General features: G+C 45.5%; 1 protein-coding gene across 1 annotated transcript in view; it reads left to right on the forward strand.

Moving 5' to 3' along the window:
* Positions 1–14960, forward strand: part of LOC126922218 (5'-3' exoribonuclease 2 homolog) — a 28919-nt gene extending 13959 nt beyond the window's left edge. The window contains exons 16-17 of the mRNA XM_050734605.1: positions 13204–13424; positions 13682–14960. Of these exons, the coding sequence (XP_050590562.1) occupies positions 13204–13424; positions 13682–13759 (299 nt within the window). The 3' untranslated portion in view covers positions 13760–14960. The remainder of the gene's footprint in view (positions 1–13203; positions 13425–13681) is intronic.
* The last annotated feature ends 4434 nt before the right edge of the window (positions 14961–19394 follow it).

The following is a 19394-nucleotide window of genomic DNA, read 5'->3' on the forward strand; positions in this document are numbered from 1 at the left end:
ACCTGCACGAAAGTCTCGCGGCGCGCAACGCGGTTGCCGAGATCGGAGGCGACGAAGACACACGGATGCCTTACGATAGGTTACGAGGGGTAGAAGAAGTAAACTCAAAGTACAGAGGAAGGGAAATAAAATAAAGAAATAAAAAAAGTGGAGGAAAGATCGAGATGGGAAGGAAAAAGGGAGAAAAAGAAAGGAGAGAAAGGGAACGAAAGAAGGGGATGATATCCCTCTCAGTGTGTAGCATTTGAAGGAGACGACGCTTCTCTTTGCAAGAGTAGAGATCCTGATGGGTCTCGGGAGGGGCGTATTTACAAGGAGGAGAGAGAGAGAGAGAGAGAGAGAGAGGGGAGTACGGAAGGAAGACAGGCGGAGGAAAAGAGGAGAGATACGGGACGCAAAGGGGGCCACGAGGAAGAGGACGATGGGAGTGAAGCATCCTCGACAGTTCTAGGATACTCCTTGCCGGTATCCTGGGGTCCTCGCTGCACAAGGACCATCCTCTTCCTCTTCCTCTTCCTCTTCTTCGCGACGCACTGTTTTCCTCTCTTTTTTTCTACCAGTTTAGGTCCTTCTTCCCTCTTCTTTTCGTTCCTTTCTTCCTCCCGTTCCTTTCCTAACTTCCTCTCGTGACGTTTCTGCGCTTGCGACGTTTATACCTCTTCCTCTCCCTGTTCGTCTTCTTTCTCGTCTCCTTAACTCCGTTACAAAGCCGAGTAGCCACCTTTTCAGCGCTCTTCTCGCTTTTCAGCATCCACCGCGTCTCTACCGCAACTCTTCAGCTCGCGACCTCCTGTGCACTCGTGCGCTTCCTCCCTCGCCACAGCTCTCTCTCTCTCTCTCTCTCTCTCTTTCTCTCTCTGTCCCTCCTTCCCTTCTCTCTCTATCCTTTCTCTTTCTTTTCTGCTTGTCTCCTCGTTCTCCTGGAACCTCCTCGGTATACTCGCGCGTCGAGCAAGTGTGTAGGATTCGATATCACCTAATCACGATCCTCGAGCGGGAACAGACTCTTCTCTCGACGACTTTTAGACGGCACGAGGGGCGTGATTGTTTTTTCTTCTGCTGTCTCTGTTCACGAGCGTTACCTTAATGGTCTTCCGATACGTCTTGTAAAAGATTCGAGGACCTTTAAACGACTTGTGGTTAGATGCTCGGTGAACGGTATTTGAGTTCATGGGATTGAATTTGATCTCGTGTCGCATGCAATCGAACTAAAGTTTCCGAATGTGAATCATTTTCTGGTCAATCCTCTAATTTCCTATCGCGTAGAAATATCAACGAAGTATGAAAATGTCTATTTTTATTTCGTTTCGTGTTTCATTTATTCACTACTACTATTATTCGCTACTACTACTACCATTCACCGCTACTTTCAATCGTATTTCCTCTATCGATTCTATTTCGTTGCGTTTAACGCGTCTCTATGTCAAAAATGAAACTTATGTTCTCCGCTGCCTTCTAACGAAATAATAAAATCAACGTGCACCCATCGCGAGGACAATCGCGGAAATACCAATTTGAAACTATGAAATGGTTCGAAGATCGTCCAAAAATCGAGACAGCACTCGACTCGCATCCTAATCGTCGAGTCGATGCTGTCTCTTACGATCGTAAATAGGGTGGCTGTGGCTTCCGGAGGAAAAGGTAGCGTGGATGTAAACGCGGCCATAGAGGACGCGAGAGCGGCGGAGGTAATGCGCCAGCTGAGGCAAGGGTCCTTGCTTTGACTCCAAACTCACCAGTATAACTGAATGCCTCTCTATAGGCCGAGTACGTGCTTCTAAGTGCATCCTGATTTTTCGAAGCTCTTTGATTATGCCCTCCTTCTCTCTTTCTTTCCCTTCGGCTCTCCCGTTACCTTACCCCCTTGTATTCGCATTCTTCTTCCGTCTTTCCGGCTTTACTTTCGCTCGATCTGCAAACGGAGGACGTGGAAACAGCTATCGGTTTACTACTAACGTTTCTTAAGGAAGTTATATTTTCTTATTACCCAGGAAATTTCACTCTACGACCTTTAATCGATATAAATTGCTTAATATGCAACTTTCGTACCTTTACAACCTTTATCTATTCGTTTGTAGTTTCAGAATTATTTAACGAAAAAGAATACTTGTTCGCGTTATCAAATCAGATCTCGCTATCGATTTCTTAAAGCCAACTCCTTACGCCTTACACGGCGAAGCGAAGAAATCGATTTACGGATTGAAACGGGCTTTTGGACGGCTCGGGTAGCGGCTGGATCTCTTCACAGGTGCACAAGTAGCTGTGTTGATTTATTTGATAAATGAGTAGTGGATAGGGCTTTAAGCGGGCGAGAGAGAGGGAGAGCTCTCCAGCGGAGAGTCCTACAACGCCGAGCGCACTACTCTTTCGCTCCTCTGCTTTCGTTTCCTCTCTCCCTCTCTCTCCCTCTCTCTCTCTCTCTTTCTCTCTCTCTTTCGCCTTCTCGTTTTTTACCCCGACTCCCTCTTGCCTCCCTGAAATCAAACGTAGAACCAGTTGGACCGACATAGGTCCCGCGAGTGCGATTCAAACACTCTCACCGTGGCTCCTCTCTGCTACTTTCATCGTCAATGCGATTTTCACTGCTTGTTTCTCGCGGTACACCCTGTCTCTTCGAGCTATCCGGAAACAATACTCTCCCGGAGAATACGCTTGAAATGATACGATACCGTTACGACGTTGCACCAAGTGTTTTACAAATATTTATAATAATTTTATCAAGAAGCATCGCACATAATTAACGATTCTTTCAAGAAGATATCAAAGTAGAAATGTTCCAGAAGCGGCAAGTTTCACGTGCACGCGAGACGCGACTTAATCCAAAACGGCTGAGCAAGCAGATCGTGCGAGCATCGTCGGAGCCAGCTATGCAGAAATCCGCGTTTTTCTTCTCTTCTTCGTGGTTCGCCAATGTTCCGCCAATGTTCCGCCGATATACCGTCTCCTTCGTGGAGGACTAGAAAGCGAAAATATTGACTCTGTCAGCCGGTCGGTTCAACGTATAACGCGAAAGAGGAGCGGCCGTTGGAAGGCGGTACAAATTAGGGGCGGATATCGTATTGTTTTGGAACAATGTCAGAGGGATTAGCCAGTCCGTACACATCGAGCGTCCACGCGAAAACGCTCCGTTTCGTTCCCCTTCCAACATCGTTACAATTGTACCGACACGGCTATACCGATTTATCCAAGAGAAGCCGGGAAAATAACAAAGGATCCGTCTTTCCAGTTGCAACTTCTCGCAGACGTGGCACACGACGAGGTCTGCTCTGCTTGTAATCGAGAAGGGACGACGATCAGCGATTCCGTCGTCGTTATCGGCGATGAATAATTAATGTCGTTAATGAATTAAAGATCACCGTGGGTTAAAGAAAGCCAGCGATTGACTGGTTGGCTCGTTAAATATTGGCTGTATCTCGCAGCTTCGCCAACGTGTATTGATTTCGTCGCGTCTCTGACTAGATGTATAAATAATTTCTAATTTGAAGAACGAATACATTCCCTGAAATATGACATTGTTAATCTGAAAATTAATTTGAAAAGATTTTATAGTAACTTCCATCAAATTGATGACTATTGATAAGACTATATATGTATATATATATTATATATGATTACGTAGATCGATATTTACTAGTACCTAATCGATAAATAAGTAAAATAGGAAGAAGAACGATTGGGTGAAATTTCTTTTTTCTTATCAGAGACACCGATGTGTTAAAGCGGGTGGCAAAGGCGTCAGATAAGGCACCATCGTTGATTGGATCACCGCGAGAAATCGATACCTCAGCCCCCTCTTCTCCGGTTCGGAGCTTCTCCTTCTTCGTTTCAACCTCTGTCTCCGTCGTTCCTCCGAGAGTACACGCTCTCACCCTCCACCTCCTCTCCCTCCCTCTCTCTCTCTCTCTCTCTCTCTCTCTCTCCTTTCTGTGTTCCTCCTCGTGGCCGCCGCCGTGGCTGCCTCCAATTTCCCCGTGACGGGCTCCTGGAGGATTCTCGAGTGCCCTCTCATCGCCCTCTGGGCCATCCAACCGAGCTCTGTCCGGCAGTCTCCATGCCAACACCCGCTCGATAAATTTATTGGTCGCCTCTGACACGAGTGCTTCTGCATACTTCTTTCTCCTTCTCTCTGGTATTTCGTCTTATAACGTCATCTCTGTCACGCTCGGATACACCGTTCTTGCAAGTAGGGATATTTTCTTGGCCGATGCTCAGCCACGGGACCTCGCGAAATGTCACGCGACTCTTGCATTTCGGCTTACCCTATTAACGCCGAGCTCATCTCCTCCACCGTTAACAACCGCTTTAAGCTTTGTTTCTTTCCGACGAAAGAGGATTAGTTTTCGATTGTTGGCGTTTGATTATTATTTTTAGCTATCGGAAAAAATCTCGAGTTACGAACAGTTATGGGCGCCTTAGAAACATATACTTAGATACCGTACGCATTCTATAGGAGTAGATACGTATTTCGAATGTCATGCTGCGATAGTCGTTTGTAAATTGATATGTCAAATTTCTCAATCGGATTAGATCTCGTCGAATAAGTCGAGTATAGTACGGACGATGGAATAGTTGCGAATCGAGATACCGTTCGGCTGAGAATCACGCGACCTAGAGCTGCAATACGTCCGAAATTACCGTAAACTTTAACGCCTGATCAATTTTACGATCTGGTTATTACCTGTTTCGTACGTTCACCAACTTTCGATAGAATTTAGCGAAACATAGCAATTCAAACTTTTCGAAATATGTAGTCAAAGATATAATCCACAGTACCAGGAAGCACGTACAAAACGTCCGTTAATCACGATCGAACGATGCAATCGTGGTCTAAGCCGGCGCGCAATTAAACGGCCGGCGAATTACGGTGGAGCCTGAATCGGTGGCTACTCCGCAGCTTGGTATTGGATCTCGCCTGTGGATGGGACTCGAATCAATCCGGTTCCCCCTTTGCGAAATTGTAAATAAATTAGGAGCTACGCGATCGCGAGAGTCAACACGTTACTTGCGCGCGACCGATCCCTACCTCATCTTTACCTCCCCCTTGTTCGTACGTGTGCGCCCGCTGCGTGGCGCCACACACGCGTGCCTGTGTACCGCTGCTTGCCGGTGCGCATGCGCGAACCGAGCGAGCTCATTCACCACAGTGGGCGTGCATCGCACGAAGCGGACGAAGATAGACAAGGTACGTGGGTTAGGTTTGCGGAGAGCTGGAAAGAGAAAGGGTCGAGGGTCGGGAGGAGCACATAGACGAGGGACCAACACACCGTCGTTGCGTTTATTAACGCACGTTGCACGGTGGGGTTTGCTGGCACAGCATCGGCTGTGCGGCAACCAGCCAGGCAGGGTCAAGTGTTTCTCTCCGTCCTTCTTCGATCTTCGCCCTTTTCCGTTTCCCCTCCCCCTCAGCCTACCCGCCGACCGCTGTGTCCCACCTTCCCGCGCGTACCTTCCCCTACCCACGACTCTGTACCCCCAGCGTTTCCCCGCAACCCCCTACGGGTTCTACGGTCGCCTCGACCGAAGCTGAAATATCCGGAGAACGAAACGCGGTTGCTCGCAGGTCCAACTTTTCTCCTTATGCGCGTTACGTTTCCGTCTTCCGTCTCTTTTTGTTCGCGGTTGACGATTATCAATTCGCGATAAATGATCAATCACGACGGAACTTTGAAATTTCGAAAAGGCACGATATAATGGTTGATTATGAGAATTGCAAAATATTCGGAATCTCGCATTCCTAAAAATGTTTGCAACGATCGGGCGTGGGCTTGTAAATATTCGATGCGCGTTCGAACGATAATTAGAAAACCGCGGTACGTCGAAAATCTCGTTGGGAATTTTAGTAATAATTACGAGGCGACGATCACGGGATAAATCGGCCGAAATCTCAACGTGGATTTCGATAACAATCGACGGGCCGTGAATGCATTGGCAAACGTCCAACGATGCGACGCGGATTCCGATAATCATCGATTGACGCGCTATAAAACGTTCCAAATCGCGATGCAGATTTCGTCAATGTGAATTTCGATAATCGTAAAATCCTACGACTATTTCGTAAAATATCAAAAATTCCGACGATTAACGAGTATTGTACAATACAACGCGTGGCTATAGATAAATGAATCGAGTCCTTCGGAAGTTATATCGATCTACTCCACAAATTCGAAAGTTACAAGGAACGATGTTACGAACATTATTTTTTTTTTTTAATTTATCTTGAAACTTACTAATTTCGATAATAACAAAAAGAGTAAAGTTGATCAGTTCGACTTGCAAAAGGTTTAGCAATTCTGGATAGAATAATTCTGAAATTATCTTCTAAAATATCGAGAAATTCCCTAATGGCTATAAAACGATATACGACACGATAACTTTGATACACAAATTAACCTTAAAAAGAGCTATACGTGGATGGGTGAACGAGGAACGACGGTAGCTGGTTTGCCCAGCGAAAGAGAGAGGAGAAGGTTGTACATATTTTCCTCTCGTGCGAATCACCGCGGTCGACGAAAACAGGGAAACGGAGTTGAACCACGAAGAGAGGAAGAAAGTAAAAGTCGTCCGCAGAAGGGGGAAGGGGTAAACGTGTCTCCTTTCTCGTTTCGTTTCGTTTCGTTTCGTCGAGGCAGGCAGGCAGGCAGGCAGGCAGGCAGGCAGGCTCGTCGAGGCGCTAGAAGGGCCGGCGTTCGAGGGCCTCCATTACCGACGACTAAAAAAGAGGAACAGGAAAACGCTAAGAGAAAAAGAGGAAGAGGGTAGAAGGCCAGGGGGCGTGGGGTAGGGGAAATCTTGAGTTGCACCCGGCTCGTTTCTTCTTTTCCACGGCTCTGGCAAAGGCGAGAATGAATGCGTGCAAACGGCAAAGGGCGGGAGAAGAAAGGGAAGAACCACGACGAAAGAACGGAAAAGAGGAAGGAGAAGGACGGAGAAGAAGAAGAAGAAGAAGGAGGAGGAGGAGGAGGAGGAGGAGGAGGAGGAGAAGTTGAAATCGCCAGCACGCGAGAGAGGTACCGGCGAGAAAAGAGGAAGCTGAAGGAGGCAACGGAGAGGACCATATACAGAAAAAGAGAAGAAGGAAGAAAGCGGTCGGAGGAATTACCGGTTCGTTGGCTAACTGGCTTCATAGAAGAAAAACCTCTTTATATCTCGCGCGCACGCACGTAAGCTGGTAGCGTGGCTGAAAAACGCGCCTTTAAGCCTCGAGTTTCATCGAATACACCCCGTGTACGAGTGGTACGCGGAACAAAGCCACCGGAAATCGCCCGAGTGGTACTCTGGCCTGCCTGGCGCCATCTTGTACACGGCTACCAGCCACGATGGGGAACGCACGCTCTTTACTCCCTCATTGTTCTTGTCGTCAGGTAGTTGCGCCACATTCGGATGGAACATCTCCCACCTTCCTTCTTCTCTTTCCCTCTGTTTTTTACTTTGTTGTACCCTTCTCTCTTGCGAGATGTCTCGAGACAAGTGACGGAGGAGCGCCGAAATTGTGACCACTTTGATGTCGAGACTCCGTTGTTCGGAGGCCGGAGATGACGTTACGCGGAGACGCGAGTTCTTGGTGCTCGTTAGAGATTCCGATGGAGCTGATCGTCGGATACGTTGTTAATTAGAGGAGATACAACTTGCTATTATCCCTGTTAAATTTGGCTCGCCGTAGACCGAGCCGTCGATCTCTCGACGTTGCATTTGAGCCTTCGATTCGAAAAAAGATTCTTGTAGTTTACCATTCGATACTCGCATTGGTATTGGTAATACACGGTATTTCAGGTTTCACTTGCTATTCAGTAACTTTCTTCCATTCCAAATTCTATTTATCATATGCCTTCGAGATCTATCCTGATTCGAAAGTTGCCAATACGCCAACCTTGACCGTCCCGTTTTCCCTTTTTCTTTTTAAATATCGAAATCGCTATCCGTTCTTCTTACGCAAACATTATTCCTCTCAAGCAGTTGGGTTAGGTGGGTGTAGGTAAACATTGTATAGCACGTGTAAGTAGAAGGTAAGCTAAAGCTAAATAAGCGTCTTCTGCTTCCTCTTCGTCCGTCTTCTCGCTCTTTCTCTATCTTTTTTTCTTTCTCTTCTTCTTTCTTTCTTTCTCTCTTTTTTTTTTTCGTGCTCCGATACACGCCAGCAGGAGCGTGTACGAAGTGTCTCTTACCAGCACTGGTGCCTTTTCATTCGAGTTAGTCGGTTGGTCTCGCCTCTAGAGGAAAGCGGAGGCTAAAGGGTTTCGATTTCCGTGCCGCGGCCGTACAAGTCTTTTTCACTTTCATCCGCCGGAGAGAAAATTTATACGCGCCTCGAATTCACTGGCACGCCTTTAATTTCTAATTCTTCGAACGGAAACGCCGGATAACCGGTCGCCTCTGATTCGTCGCCTGCGAAAATCGTCTCTCCGGTTTACACGCCGCGTCACCTGCAATCAAGATTCCGTCGATATCTTTCGCGATGCGCAAAATCGCGATATTCAAACTATATACGCTCTATCGAACTGGTCGAAGACAGCGAGAGAGCGGAATACGAAATTTCGCCAAACAGTTATCCACCATTTTCCTTACTAGTTGGGTCGAAGTTCCAGAATTTTACCTTGAATCTTGTCATTGCACGAGAGATCAAATATTTAAGGCTCTTCGTCGTAAGGAAGATTATAGTTCAGAGTGCTAGAGCGTAAAATCGTAGCCAACGGACTTTTAGTTGAAAGTTCCGCTTGCGTTTCTATGGGAACTGCGAACGATAGATTCGGTTTTAGCGGAAAACTTTGGCAAAATCTTCGACGCTGTTGATACGACGAACGAAAAACGACAACGAGAAGGGAAATTATGGGGCTAGATAGTCGAGGGGGGTTTCGGGGAACGACGGGGTCGGTCGGGAAAGTGTAATTTCAGTTTGAAACAGGAACGGGAGAGGCCGACCCACATCGAGGCTTCGAGTGTTTGTATTGCTGACGCGGCGATCCAATCCAATCCAATACCCATGGCGGATAGGCAACACACAGTGCATATACTATCTACGTATGAACGTATCTCCCTCTCTCTCTCTCTCTCTCTCTCTCTCTCTCTCTCTCTCTCTCTCTCTCTCTCTCCCTTCTTCCTCTTCCCCCCTCGTCCTGTCGCTTTCCCGTCTGCTTTCCAATACAATTTCGCGGGGTTCGCGTCGAGCAGGCGGAGCCTTCATTTTGTAATTAATTGTCCGCCATTTTAACATCGGAAAATCATTTTTTCCTCGGCGACCACGACTTCCCAATTAAATCACCAGCCATACATGGATTCTCCTGTTGTTTCTGGCATGAAGAACGGTGTCGGCGATGAAACATTGTAGAGATTCGGATGATATTGTTTGGCGATTTCGATATAGACGATGTCTACCATCTTGTATATTTTTAACGCTTTACCTGAAACACGATAATATTTGAGGTATCGTGAAGAAACATTGGTCGTTAATAACGAAAGATTTATCGAACCACTCCGGTATCACAGTCTCTTTCAAAATAATTTCTTTCTTGCAAGTAGCGTCCAGTCTGTGTCTGCGTACGATCAGCGAAGTTAGATTGTACGAATTAGAGGTTTCGTCTCATAAATCCAGTTACTTCGATGTCTATCGAAAACTGGAATTTCGGTATCGTTATATATTTACGCGACTCGAAGAAAGAATCTTGGCGCATCGATGGAAGAGGCAAACGTGGCTCCTATGGAAACAGAGAAATTAATACCCGTGGCGAAATTCGGCATAGAGCCGTCTAATTAAATACCTGAGCGTGGCAACGATCGCGACCCTCGGGATAGGGTTGAAGCGGTTAGCCGGGGCTGGGTGCGTGCTAGTCGGCTGCTATTATCATAAACGCAACAATAACGAGGGATGATCCGACGTGTAAACTGTTAAACCCTCCTCCCCCTTGGCTCTTTTTTCGGCGAGGGTGAGGATTACCGTGGGGGCCCATCGAACCACGTTCCCCGGGCTGGAATCCACAGGGGATGTTATTGTTGCCGCAGAGAGCGAGAGAAAGCGGTCGTCGAGCTGCTGGAAATAGACACAGTGTAGGGACTCTGTAACTGTTAGGCTAGAAATCTACGGGACCATGCCGTTCAACCCTCGATAATATTGACGGTATTTGCCGCCTCCTATTACGAGCTCGATTGAACCAAACTATACGATTATCATGCGTCACTGATAGTCTCTCCAGACTGGATCGGGTCCTGAGACTATGGGCAAAAGGGGGATCTTTGTTGCAGGGTTCGAGCAATTCGACGATAATTTCTTAAAACGACGAGAGGTTGGCGAATCTTTGATCTACGGATCTGCAAATAGGTATCCAATGGTGTAAAAACGAATTATACAAAGTAGTTGACGTTGATCAGAGAATGGCTACTACTCGCAGGAAAGGTCGCTCGAGCGATCGTCTAGCGAACAGAGCTCCGACGATAATTTACTCTGTTATAATAGAATTAACGTATATTCTTTAGCTAGCTTTTGTCATATCTCAATTGATATTATTTATTTATTTATTTATTTATTTATCGTACAAGAAAGTATTCCAGCTAAAATACAAACTGAAAGTATATAATAAATAATTCTGCAGTTTGGAAAAGTAGAAAAAAGAAGAAAATCATTACTGAAAAAAATCGCAGCTTCGCACATCCGATTAATAGGGTCACAGATAAACAAGTTGAAATGTATCTCTGTACCAGAAAGGGGTTACGAGGCTCTTAATGGGCTGCGGACAACAACAAAGTTAAGCCTATTCGCGATAATAGTTAATATGGTAATAGTTATGACCAGCGATTGCCATCCTTTATCCTGCATGCAGCAAACCTAAGGAAGCGCGATGTTGAACATTGTATTCCAAGCAAAGTCCGACCAGCAGCAGCCTAAAGGTGTTAGAGTATGTAAATTTTGCTGTGCATCGTCTGAGAAAACCGTGGCCTTTATACCCACCTAACGGACTCCCTGAATGCGAGAGACGAAATAAACGAGGAGCGTGATAAGATCACCCAAATCGCATATCCAACCGATTCCGCGAAGATCTCATGAGAAAACACTTATCACAACTCAATGACACGCCGTTCACCACGTTCCAATGCACGAAATTAACAAATTTATATTGCGTTAAGAAAGTTTTCCATGCATCGGGAAAAGGACAATCGAAGATTAACCGTATCACGCGAGAAAGCATAAAGCTGCAACATTTGAACAAAATCGAGGCGATACCGCCAGCAGCTTTCGATATTTTCGGATTACAAATAGTAAAAATATCCTCAATACCGATATCAAAGTCGAATAGGTGTATGCAACGATTAAAGGAAAAGTGTGAACAAACTACAAATGGAGAAGCATAGACCAGTGCGAAATATGACGCAAGAAAATCGACAATTTATCGGATATCACTGACTCCAATGATAGAATCATTATCCGGAAACATACCGCTAAGGATTGCCGTTAATTATTGACAAAGCTCCAGTAATAATAGCTCTAGTAATAATCTTCGATACAAAGTATACGGAACAAACAAGATAATCTTCGTACCGATTTCTACGTTTACGAATACGACGAGCTTTCCTCCTTCCGATGAATGACTTTAATAAGATTAGAGGAAAACCATCTAGCGAATTATTCGTTTTATATATTCTTTTTACGAATATATCATTAGGGTCAAGATTCAATAGAGGGTCGTGCCAAACAATAAAGTTGAAATAATCGCGTATTCCCGAGTAGTCATCGCGTCTGAACTATATTTGTATCGTTCGTTATTTAGTAGTGGCTGAGACGATACGTTCAAACGGAAATCGAGGATTATACATTACGCGGTACGCAAATTTTAAATTTTATCTAAAGATCGATACACTAAATAACAAGTTGCGCGAGAGTCTTACGGAAAGTAGTGGTTTCTAGTTGAACGGTTTAATCGCGGACAGAAACAATCTTCCGAGAAACAGTCTTTAACCGGAATAAGTGGATCGATGGTCCCTTGGTTAAATACATTCATAGCAGACAACGAGTGACGCTCGCACGTGGAATACATGAATACGAAATCCTCGAACTTCATTACCGGAACGTTACGTGAGTCTGCCAAGTCGCGGAACGCTCAAATGATACTTGCACGATGCGACCCATCGACCATGGGGTACACAGTCAACCGCGTTTCATCGACGGCTGCACAGCTCCTCCGCGGGTAGCTTATAATCAATTCAATTAAAATTGATTTCCACTCATCACGATACATCAAACAAAACGGGCCGTTGGTCCCCCCTCCTCTCTCTCTCTCTCTCTCTCTCGCTTCTTTTTTCAATGCTCTCGCGGCACCGCTCTTATTTCGTACTCCCCCTTGACTACCGTAAAAAGCATGATATCGCGATTCGAAACCGAGTTATAAATATTCAACGGGAGTCAAAGATGGGGCCGGGCGAGTAGTTAGAAAAGAGGGGGCGGGGGGGGGGGGCGCTCGTAACCGTTTTGTTCTTTTGTCAGCGTCGTCATTATATCGTATACCTTCAATTTTTTCTGTCTCTCCGTGGCAGTCGTGTTTACGTGGGCGTGCAACAGCGCGAGGATTCGACGGCTTCCTGCCGTGAACAGGCGGTTGAAACGACACGATTCGCGTATAACCGGGGCCTATCCTTCCTTCTCTTTTTCTTCGCTCGCTCTGCTACTCATTCACTCTGGTATACGATGCAGCGTGCGTGCCTGATTTTCCTGTACGCTGATGCACTCGCCAGGGCGAGGCACGCGCCCACACCGAGCGCATTGCCCTTTCGAAAATCCGTTATTAGCATCGAGCCTCCATTATGACGTTTCGCGATGCTGACGAATACTTAGCCCTCGCCGTTCTGTTCTTGCCTTCCGTGTTAGCCGTGACTATGCACGCGCGTTTACATATTATTCGAGGGAACATGGGACACGCGCCGCCACGCTCCGGACCCTTTCACCTACGCGAATATCGTGCCTCTGTCAGGAGCGTACGTTTCCTCTTTTGTTTTCCGTGTCGATGATAGACGAAGATGCTCGATATGGATTTATTTGTATGGTTACGCTTTCCTGTCGACGCACAGGTTCATTGACTGAAGCAATCGGGAGTTTCGAAGTTGCTCGATGTCCATTTTGTAGAAATTCTGTACGTTTTGACCTGGAACGAGCAGTGCCTGGCTCTTAATTCATTGTCTATCGCATTCTAAAACTAACTACTTGTTATTTGATTCGCCGTTCAGGTTACCGGAGTACAGACTATCAAGGAAGATACGAGAGTGCAGGATCCAGCCAGTTTGCGATGATGCCTGGTCCATGGGCGAGGGGTTACGGCACGCCTCATAATTATCAACAGTATTCGGAGTACCAGCAAAGAAATAATTACAGCGCCCAACAGTACGGGCGAAACAATTACCACAATCCACAGTACAACAGTTACGGGTCGCAGTACAATCAGCAACGGGTAAGATTTTAATATTTCCACGTTAATGGTTATCCCTGAAAACGATGGAACGATCGATCAATGAATCTAGAAACATTTCATTGTTCGAAAATGGATCTTTCTTGACGATATTCGATAATAAACGAATTTCATTTCGATTAAAAGGTTCATAAGAAACCAAGTAGCAGAGATTGAAGTATACGCCCATCGCACCATTTAACAGGATGATGCAATGGTATGATCGACGACTAATCACACGTTTCTTTACGATGTTCTAGAATTATTCTCCTAACTACCAAGGGAATAACGGAGGAAATGGGGCAAACAGGGGAGGAGGGTGGGGACGATCGATGTAGACTTTTACTTTGTTCACTTACGATCGATTAACGTCATCACAGATTTGTAATTTAGGTTTATAAGGAATTCACGTTTCGTTGTAATCGTTTAGAATCGTGGAAATATGCTTAAGACCGGGAATTTATTTCATCGCGGATATGCGATTGCGTTGCTCCTTCTTTGCTAGATATCCATAAATTTAGGTATAAACGACGATACGATGAATATGTAATACATCAACTTCATTCCAGAATTCGTTTCTATGAAAAAAATCAAGGAGGGTATTATCACCTACATAGCATTTATACAATTAATATAATTACATTTTAATGGCATGGTATATTAGTAAACGCATAATATAATCTGTGATGACGATTATTATTTACGACTTAGAGACATAAAAACGTATCAACTGTAATTTCATGTGAACTCCAGCGTAAACACAGGAAGAAAAGAAAAAAAGAAATGTATAATATTAAATAATCGCTAAAGATTGCGCTTCGACTGCGTAACTTTTAATAGAAGTAGAAGGAGCAATCTGTAAGCGAGCACAATTTGTTAACAGAAATTTCATTGTACAATCAAAACTCGAATAATTATATTATGTCGAAACGCAACTCGTGCGATTGTCGATAATCAGCGCAATTTAGTCCTTTTTTAGTTACGAAAGAAAGTCATCGAGATGCGCCGGTGAATGAATTACATAACTTAACTCGTTAGAGTTAACTCTAATAAGGATTTTAACGTAAATTTCGACAGAGATTGTTCATCGTTGTCGGTACAAGGACTGAATTACATATTTTTTGAATCGAAGTAGTATATATGTAATCATTGATTATAATACAAAATATTTGCTGAAACAGCACTGTTCGTTCATTTTCTTTGGATCTCGTCCTAACCAAAATACCGAGACTATTTTGACTAACAAAGAGATAATAATATCGAAGAAATTGAGAAATATTTTTACACTGGATAGTATTGTGACGAATAACTCTGTTCTGAAAAATTGTAATTCTATTCGATAGATCTCTTCTTTTTCTTTACACCACAGCTTGCACAGATTGCACCGCGTACCCGTCGTTCGTACATATCGTTGGTATACAACTAAGCGAAGAAAATACGTAAAACCTTTTCATTATGATATCTTGCACATCACATGTGGTGACTTTTATATTGTATTTACTTCAACAAAAAAATATATATGATTTAGCGTTGATCGAATATCTTCTTTGTCGAATTTCCTGATACGACTGCATGTCCAGAAATCCTTTCGACCAATCCTTTCTGAAAGGAAAAATTCAGTTATTACCGTTAGAGGACTCGTAAGACGTTAGACTTGCGAGATGACGCGAAAAATGAAAAACATTTTGGGATGCTGAAAGGCGTAATCGCGACGAATGGGGTGATGCGATATCACGGTTGAAACCAGGCGGTCCGGGTACATCTGGTACCGGTCTACCAGAGCGGGCGAGCATTGAACCAGCGAGCGCCACTCGAGAAAACAATAGCGAGCAACGTTCTTGTTCTCTCTCCCTTTCTCTCTCACTCTCACTGCCTCTCTATCGTCACCCTGAAATCTGGAACCCACGTTGTAGAACCGGAGACGGTCGATCTCTTTAGTCGGACAAATTTTACAAATCAATATGATCTTGGCTGATGCGTCGATGTTAAAGGTAACGCCTATGCCTATTTACGTAATACAAGGGAGACAAATTTTTATCCTAACCTTTTCGTGGTAAATATTCTCTTTAAAATAGACGTAACGGTTCTAAGAAAATATTTGTACGACATGCATATATCGGAGAACTTGCCATAAACATTATAATGGGCAGAGTATTGCGTTCTGCATAGTCTATTTAATTTGCAGTGCCCGCATAAAATCCTCCGATCGTTCGGCGATCCAAGCCGACACTTCCGATAACCCGCATGAGTAAGAGTAAACAACCCTTTCGGCCCCAGCTTCTCACATTGTTTCATTGCTCCTATAATTCCTTCGTTCGCTCCCCTATTCGACATAGTTGTAACTTTCTATGCAGACTTTACTAGCAATAATTATTCCTAACTTAGCTTTCTTAACGTCTAATTAGAACTTTGCGAGTAGAGACTATTTTCAATAGCAAGTTCAACCATTCTTTCAGCAAGAATTCTAGTTTCTCTCAAACCTACGAAAGTCACTTCCGTCGATGTTCCTTCGCAGAATATAGTGTTCCTCTTTGAGGAATTTTGCGGAGGATGTATCTCAAGCTCGGTTATTGCGTCTGCACACGATTACGGATGATCGAGGCACGTCGTGCGTGCCGCGCATACTCCTCCATTCCGAAGTACTCCTTTCTGTGAAGCATGCGGCGTTATCTCGGCTTCCTTGTTGTCCCTTTGATGAAATAAAGCACTATCCGCGGCGAGATCTACCCTACGTTAGTAGTTGCGGTTCCCGGTTTCTCTCTCTTCCTCTCTCCGCATATGTACACATCGCATATGTGAGGCGAGGGCACGATTCTCGAGTTCTCTCGACGGTGCAGGACACAATGCGGCCCTTACATCTTCATCGAGTACGAGTCGTCGCTTGCATGTAATGCGTTCACTCTACACTTTCCATACGGATGTACGAGTCTCCGAGCATTTCCTACTACCTCGATTCGGATTCGCTCGGACAACACTCGCGCCGCTTTTCTTTCGATGCCGTGCCGATCCCAAAGAAAAGCATAATTTAACTTGGACATATCATCGGCGTTTTGTTTAAGATGTTTGCTTTGCCAATACTTTGTCTTTTACACGGACCTGAAATTCCCAGGCATATTCTCATAAAGTAAAAGACACAAAAGTCGGCGAAAAACGAAATTCGAATGTTAGCCAATCGTTCAAAATTTAATATCCTTTTCTGCGATCTCCGAATTCGTCTCGGCGATTCTCCAAAATGTATCGTTTCTTCCAAACCATTTTCCATTCTCTCTCTCTCGCTCTCTTCCTCGTTTTTTTTTTTTTATGTAACACCGGAGAAGTACAATGTTTTTACAAAATACCAAGCGTCGTTCTCTCTGGTAAAGCCGATGTAAAACGCGTTTGTGTCGGCGGGCGTAGATTCCAATGCACTCGTGCGATCTATGCGGCTGAGAAAAAGAGAAAACGTAAAAACAACGACAAAAAATGAAGGAGGAAAAGAGACAGAGAGAAAGGATCCAGGCGAATGAGAGAAAGAAAAGGGCGAAAACAAAGAAAGAAGAAACTTTGGTGCACATAACTGGAGGCAGTCCGTTGGGTGGTTGAATCGTGGAGTGGAAGGCAGTGAGAGCCCTTGTACGCCCATGGAGAAGAAGGTCCAGGTGCGCCCTCGCCTCACACGACTCTGCTTCACGGCACATCCGAGTTCTCTTCTCCCTTCGTTCTCTCTCCCTTCCTCGGCTTTTTTCTTTCCCTTTTTCTTCTCTATGCTTCTTCTCCTCTCGATTCTTCCTCCTTTCTTTCCCCCGGTAGCCGGCATTCTCTTACGCACTCTCCCGCCATGGTGTACCCGCCACGCACTGCTCTCGGGCAACGTAAAAACGCAGCAATCCGTGTTAATGTACGTGACATACGTTGGACGCTCTGTCGGTGTGTACGCGCAATCGAGCGCGCGCGCATTTCTGTATATTCGTACATGGGTGCAGGCACCTAAAGGTAAAGAATAGGGACTGAAGTACCGGCGTGCAAAATGGATGGCGGATGTAAATGCCAAGTAGCCAAGTATACGCCACTCTCTTTCCCGTTTCGTTCTTCTCTCTCATCTCGCTTGGTTTCGCGTGATTTGCCCTACCTTGTCTTTTTCCCGTTTGTACGTATCGCGCACCTATATATGTATCGTTCTCCTTCTCGTTTCGTACCAACTATGCCGCCTGCGTTTGATAAGTACGCATTGGCCGAGTGTGTACGGTCGCTTGCGCGGCGCGAAACCACGCGGAAAGATCAAGCAGCTGCGAATAAATTTTTGTGTATGCTCTGGAGTCTCTCTTCTACGAACGAACGAACGAACGAACGAACGAACGGAAGTTGATAAAACTCGAGAAGGATTAAAAATCGTGCATTAACCTACCGATTTTCTTCTTACCTATGGGATATGTAATTCGTGTAGATACACGTCAAAGAGCCATCTCTGATTTGATTCAGGAAATAAGAGAACATCGATGTACCTATCGCGATAGTCGAGTCTCGAGATGTCGTTCGATCGATGACGCGACATTTATCTTTAATTAACGCCTACTAGTCGCGGGGCGTAGATTATCTTGAAATTCGTCGACGATGAGAATTGTGCGAGGTAACACGATCTTGCTTGGAAGGAACCGTGGGTGGTCGGTTTTCGTGACGGATCGCAGGAAGGTGAGCTCTTTGCTCGACGTGCACCTCGTTACCGCGTCGGTGGAGACGGGCTCAGACACCGGGATGACGCAGCACCGGCTCCTGGTTACCTCTAGTCCATTGTTCTCCCCGCATTTCTTCTCAGCTCGTGCTCAAGTGCTCGATCGCTACCCTACCTCGAGGCCCGGATCCCTCGGCGTGATTTTAGCCCCGTGTCCGCGTACATCCTTCGTGAATTCGTGTCTAAACGAAATTGTAATCTTACTTGGTACACGTCGATAAAAATATCGTTGCTTTTAACGGAGTTCGGCCGCTAGTATTCGAGAATTCGTTTAAATTCTATCTTTATTTTTCGCGAAGAAAGCTTAATCGATCTAGGGATAATTTGATCGACGAGATACAAATCTAGCGACTTATAGAAAAATATAGATTTCGGTATCTTACGTTGCAAAAAGTGTTGATTACACGGTCTTTGGTAATTACGAACACAAACACCGAACGGTTAAGGAACGTTTGAACGTAAGACGAAGAGATTCCGTAGTAGAGTGAGCAGTCGGACAGGAAAAGGGAGGAAGGTGACGAGATGCGACCCCCCGCGAGGTTTCCCGCGCGGGGCACCCGCCTGTCGATAATGTCCCGTACCAGTTACCGACAAGGGGTCCACCTGCAAAGCGCTAGCGATTCCGTGGTTGACCCCCCGTGCGAAACAGACCCCCTACTCGCGCCACGTCGACTGCTTGACTTCGGTTGTCCAGTCTCGCGGAAATAACGATACGTTCGTATGGAAAAAGGAGCGACAAATGCCACCGGTATATCGTCACCCTGTCGTGGGGCGCGGAACGTTGAGTCGCAGCTAGCACGGTTCGCCCCTGGTGGCCTCGCCGTGTGTGGGAACCTCCGATCTCGCGATTTTCCTTCGTCGTTCGAACATAACCTCTCGAGAGTTCACCGAATAGCCGATAGGCATATGCGTATCTGTCACGGCTACCGAAAGTGCGCGCGGGCTTAATTTTTACAAAAGCGCTGCCCGTGCACCCCGTGTGCTACCTTCTGCTCGATAAACAATATACCATCGTGTACGCGCCAACGGGTCGACGAGTGGTCTCCCTGTACAATGCCATCTTATGACATTTTCGAGTTCGACCGTTGTTGTCGAGCGCTTAAGTGCTCGTTATACACACGTCGCGTCAAGCTTTTGTGTCGCAGCAACTGTTTTTTCGGGCGTTGGTCGAGTATGTCCGGGGAGCCAAGTCCGCGCGAGCCTTGTTCTTTACGAGCGAGAATCGAAAATTAATAACGGACCAAGTATACCCAGTGGCTGTGCTA

The sequence above is a fragment of the Bombus affinis genome, chromosome 11 (genome assembly GCF_024516045.1).
Source record: "Bombus affinis isolate iyBomAffi1 chromosome 11, iyBomAffi1.2, whole genome shotgun sequence".
Classification (NCBI taxonomy): Eukaryota; Metazoa; Arthropoda; class Insecta; order Hymenoptera; family Apidae; genus Bombus; species Bombus affinis.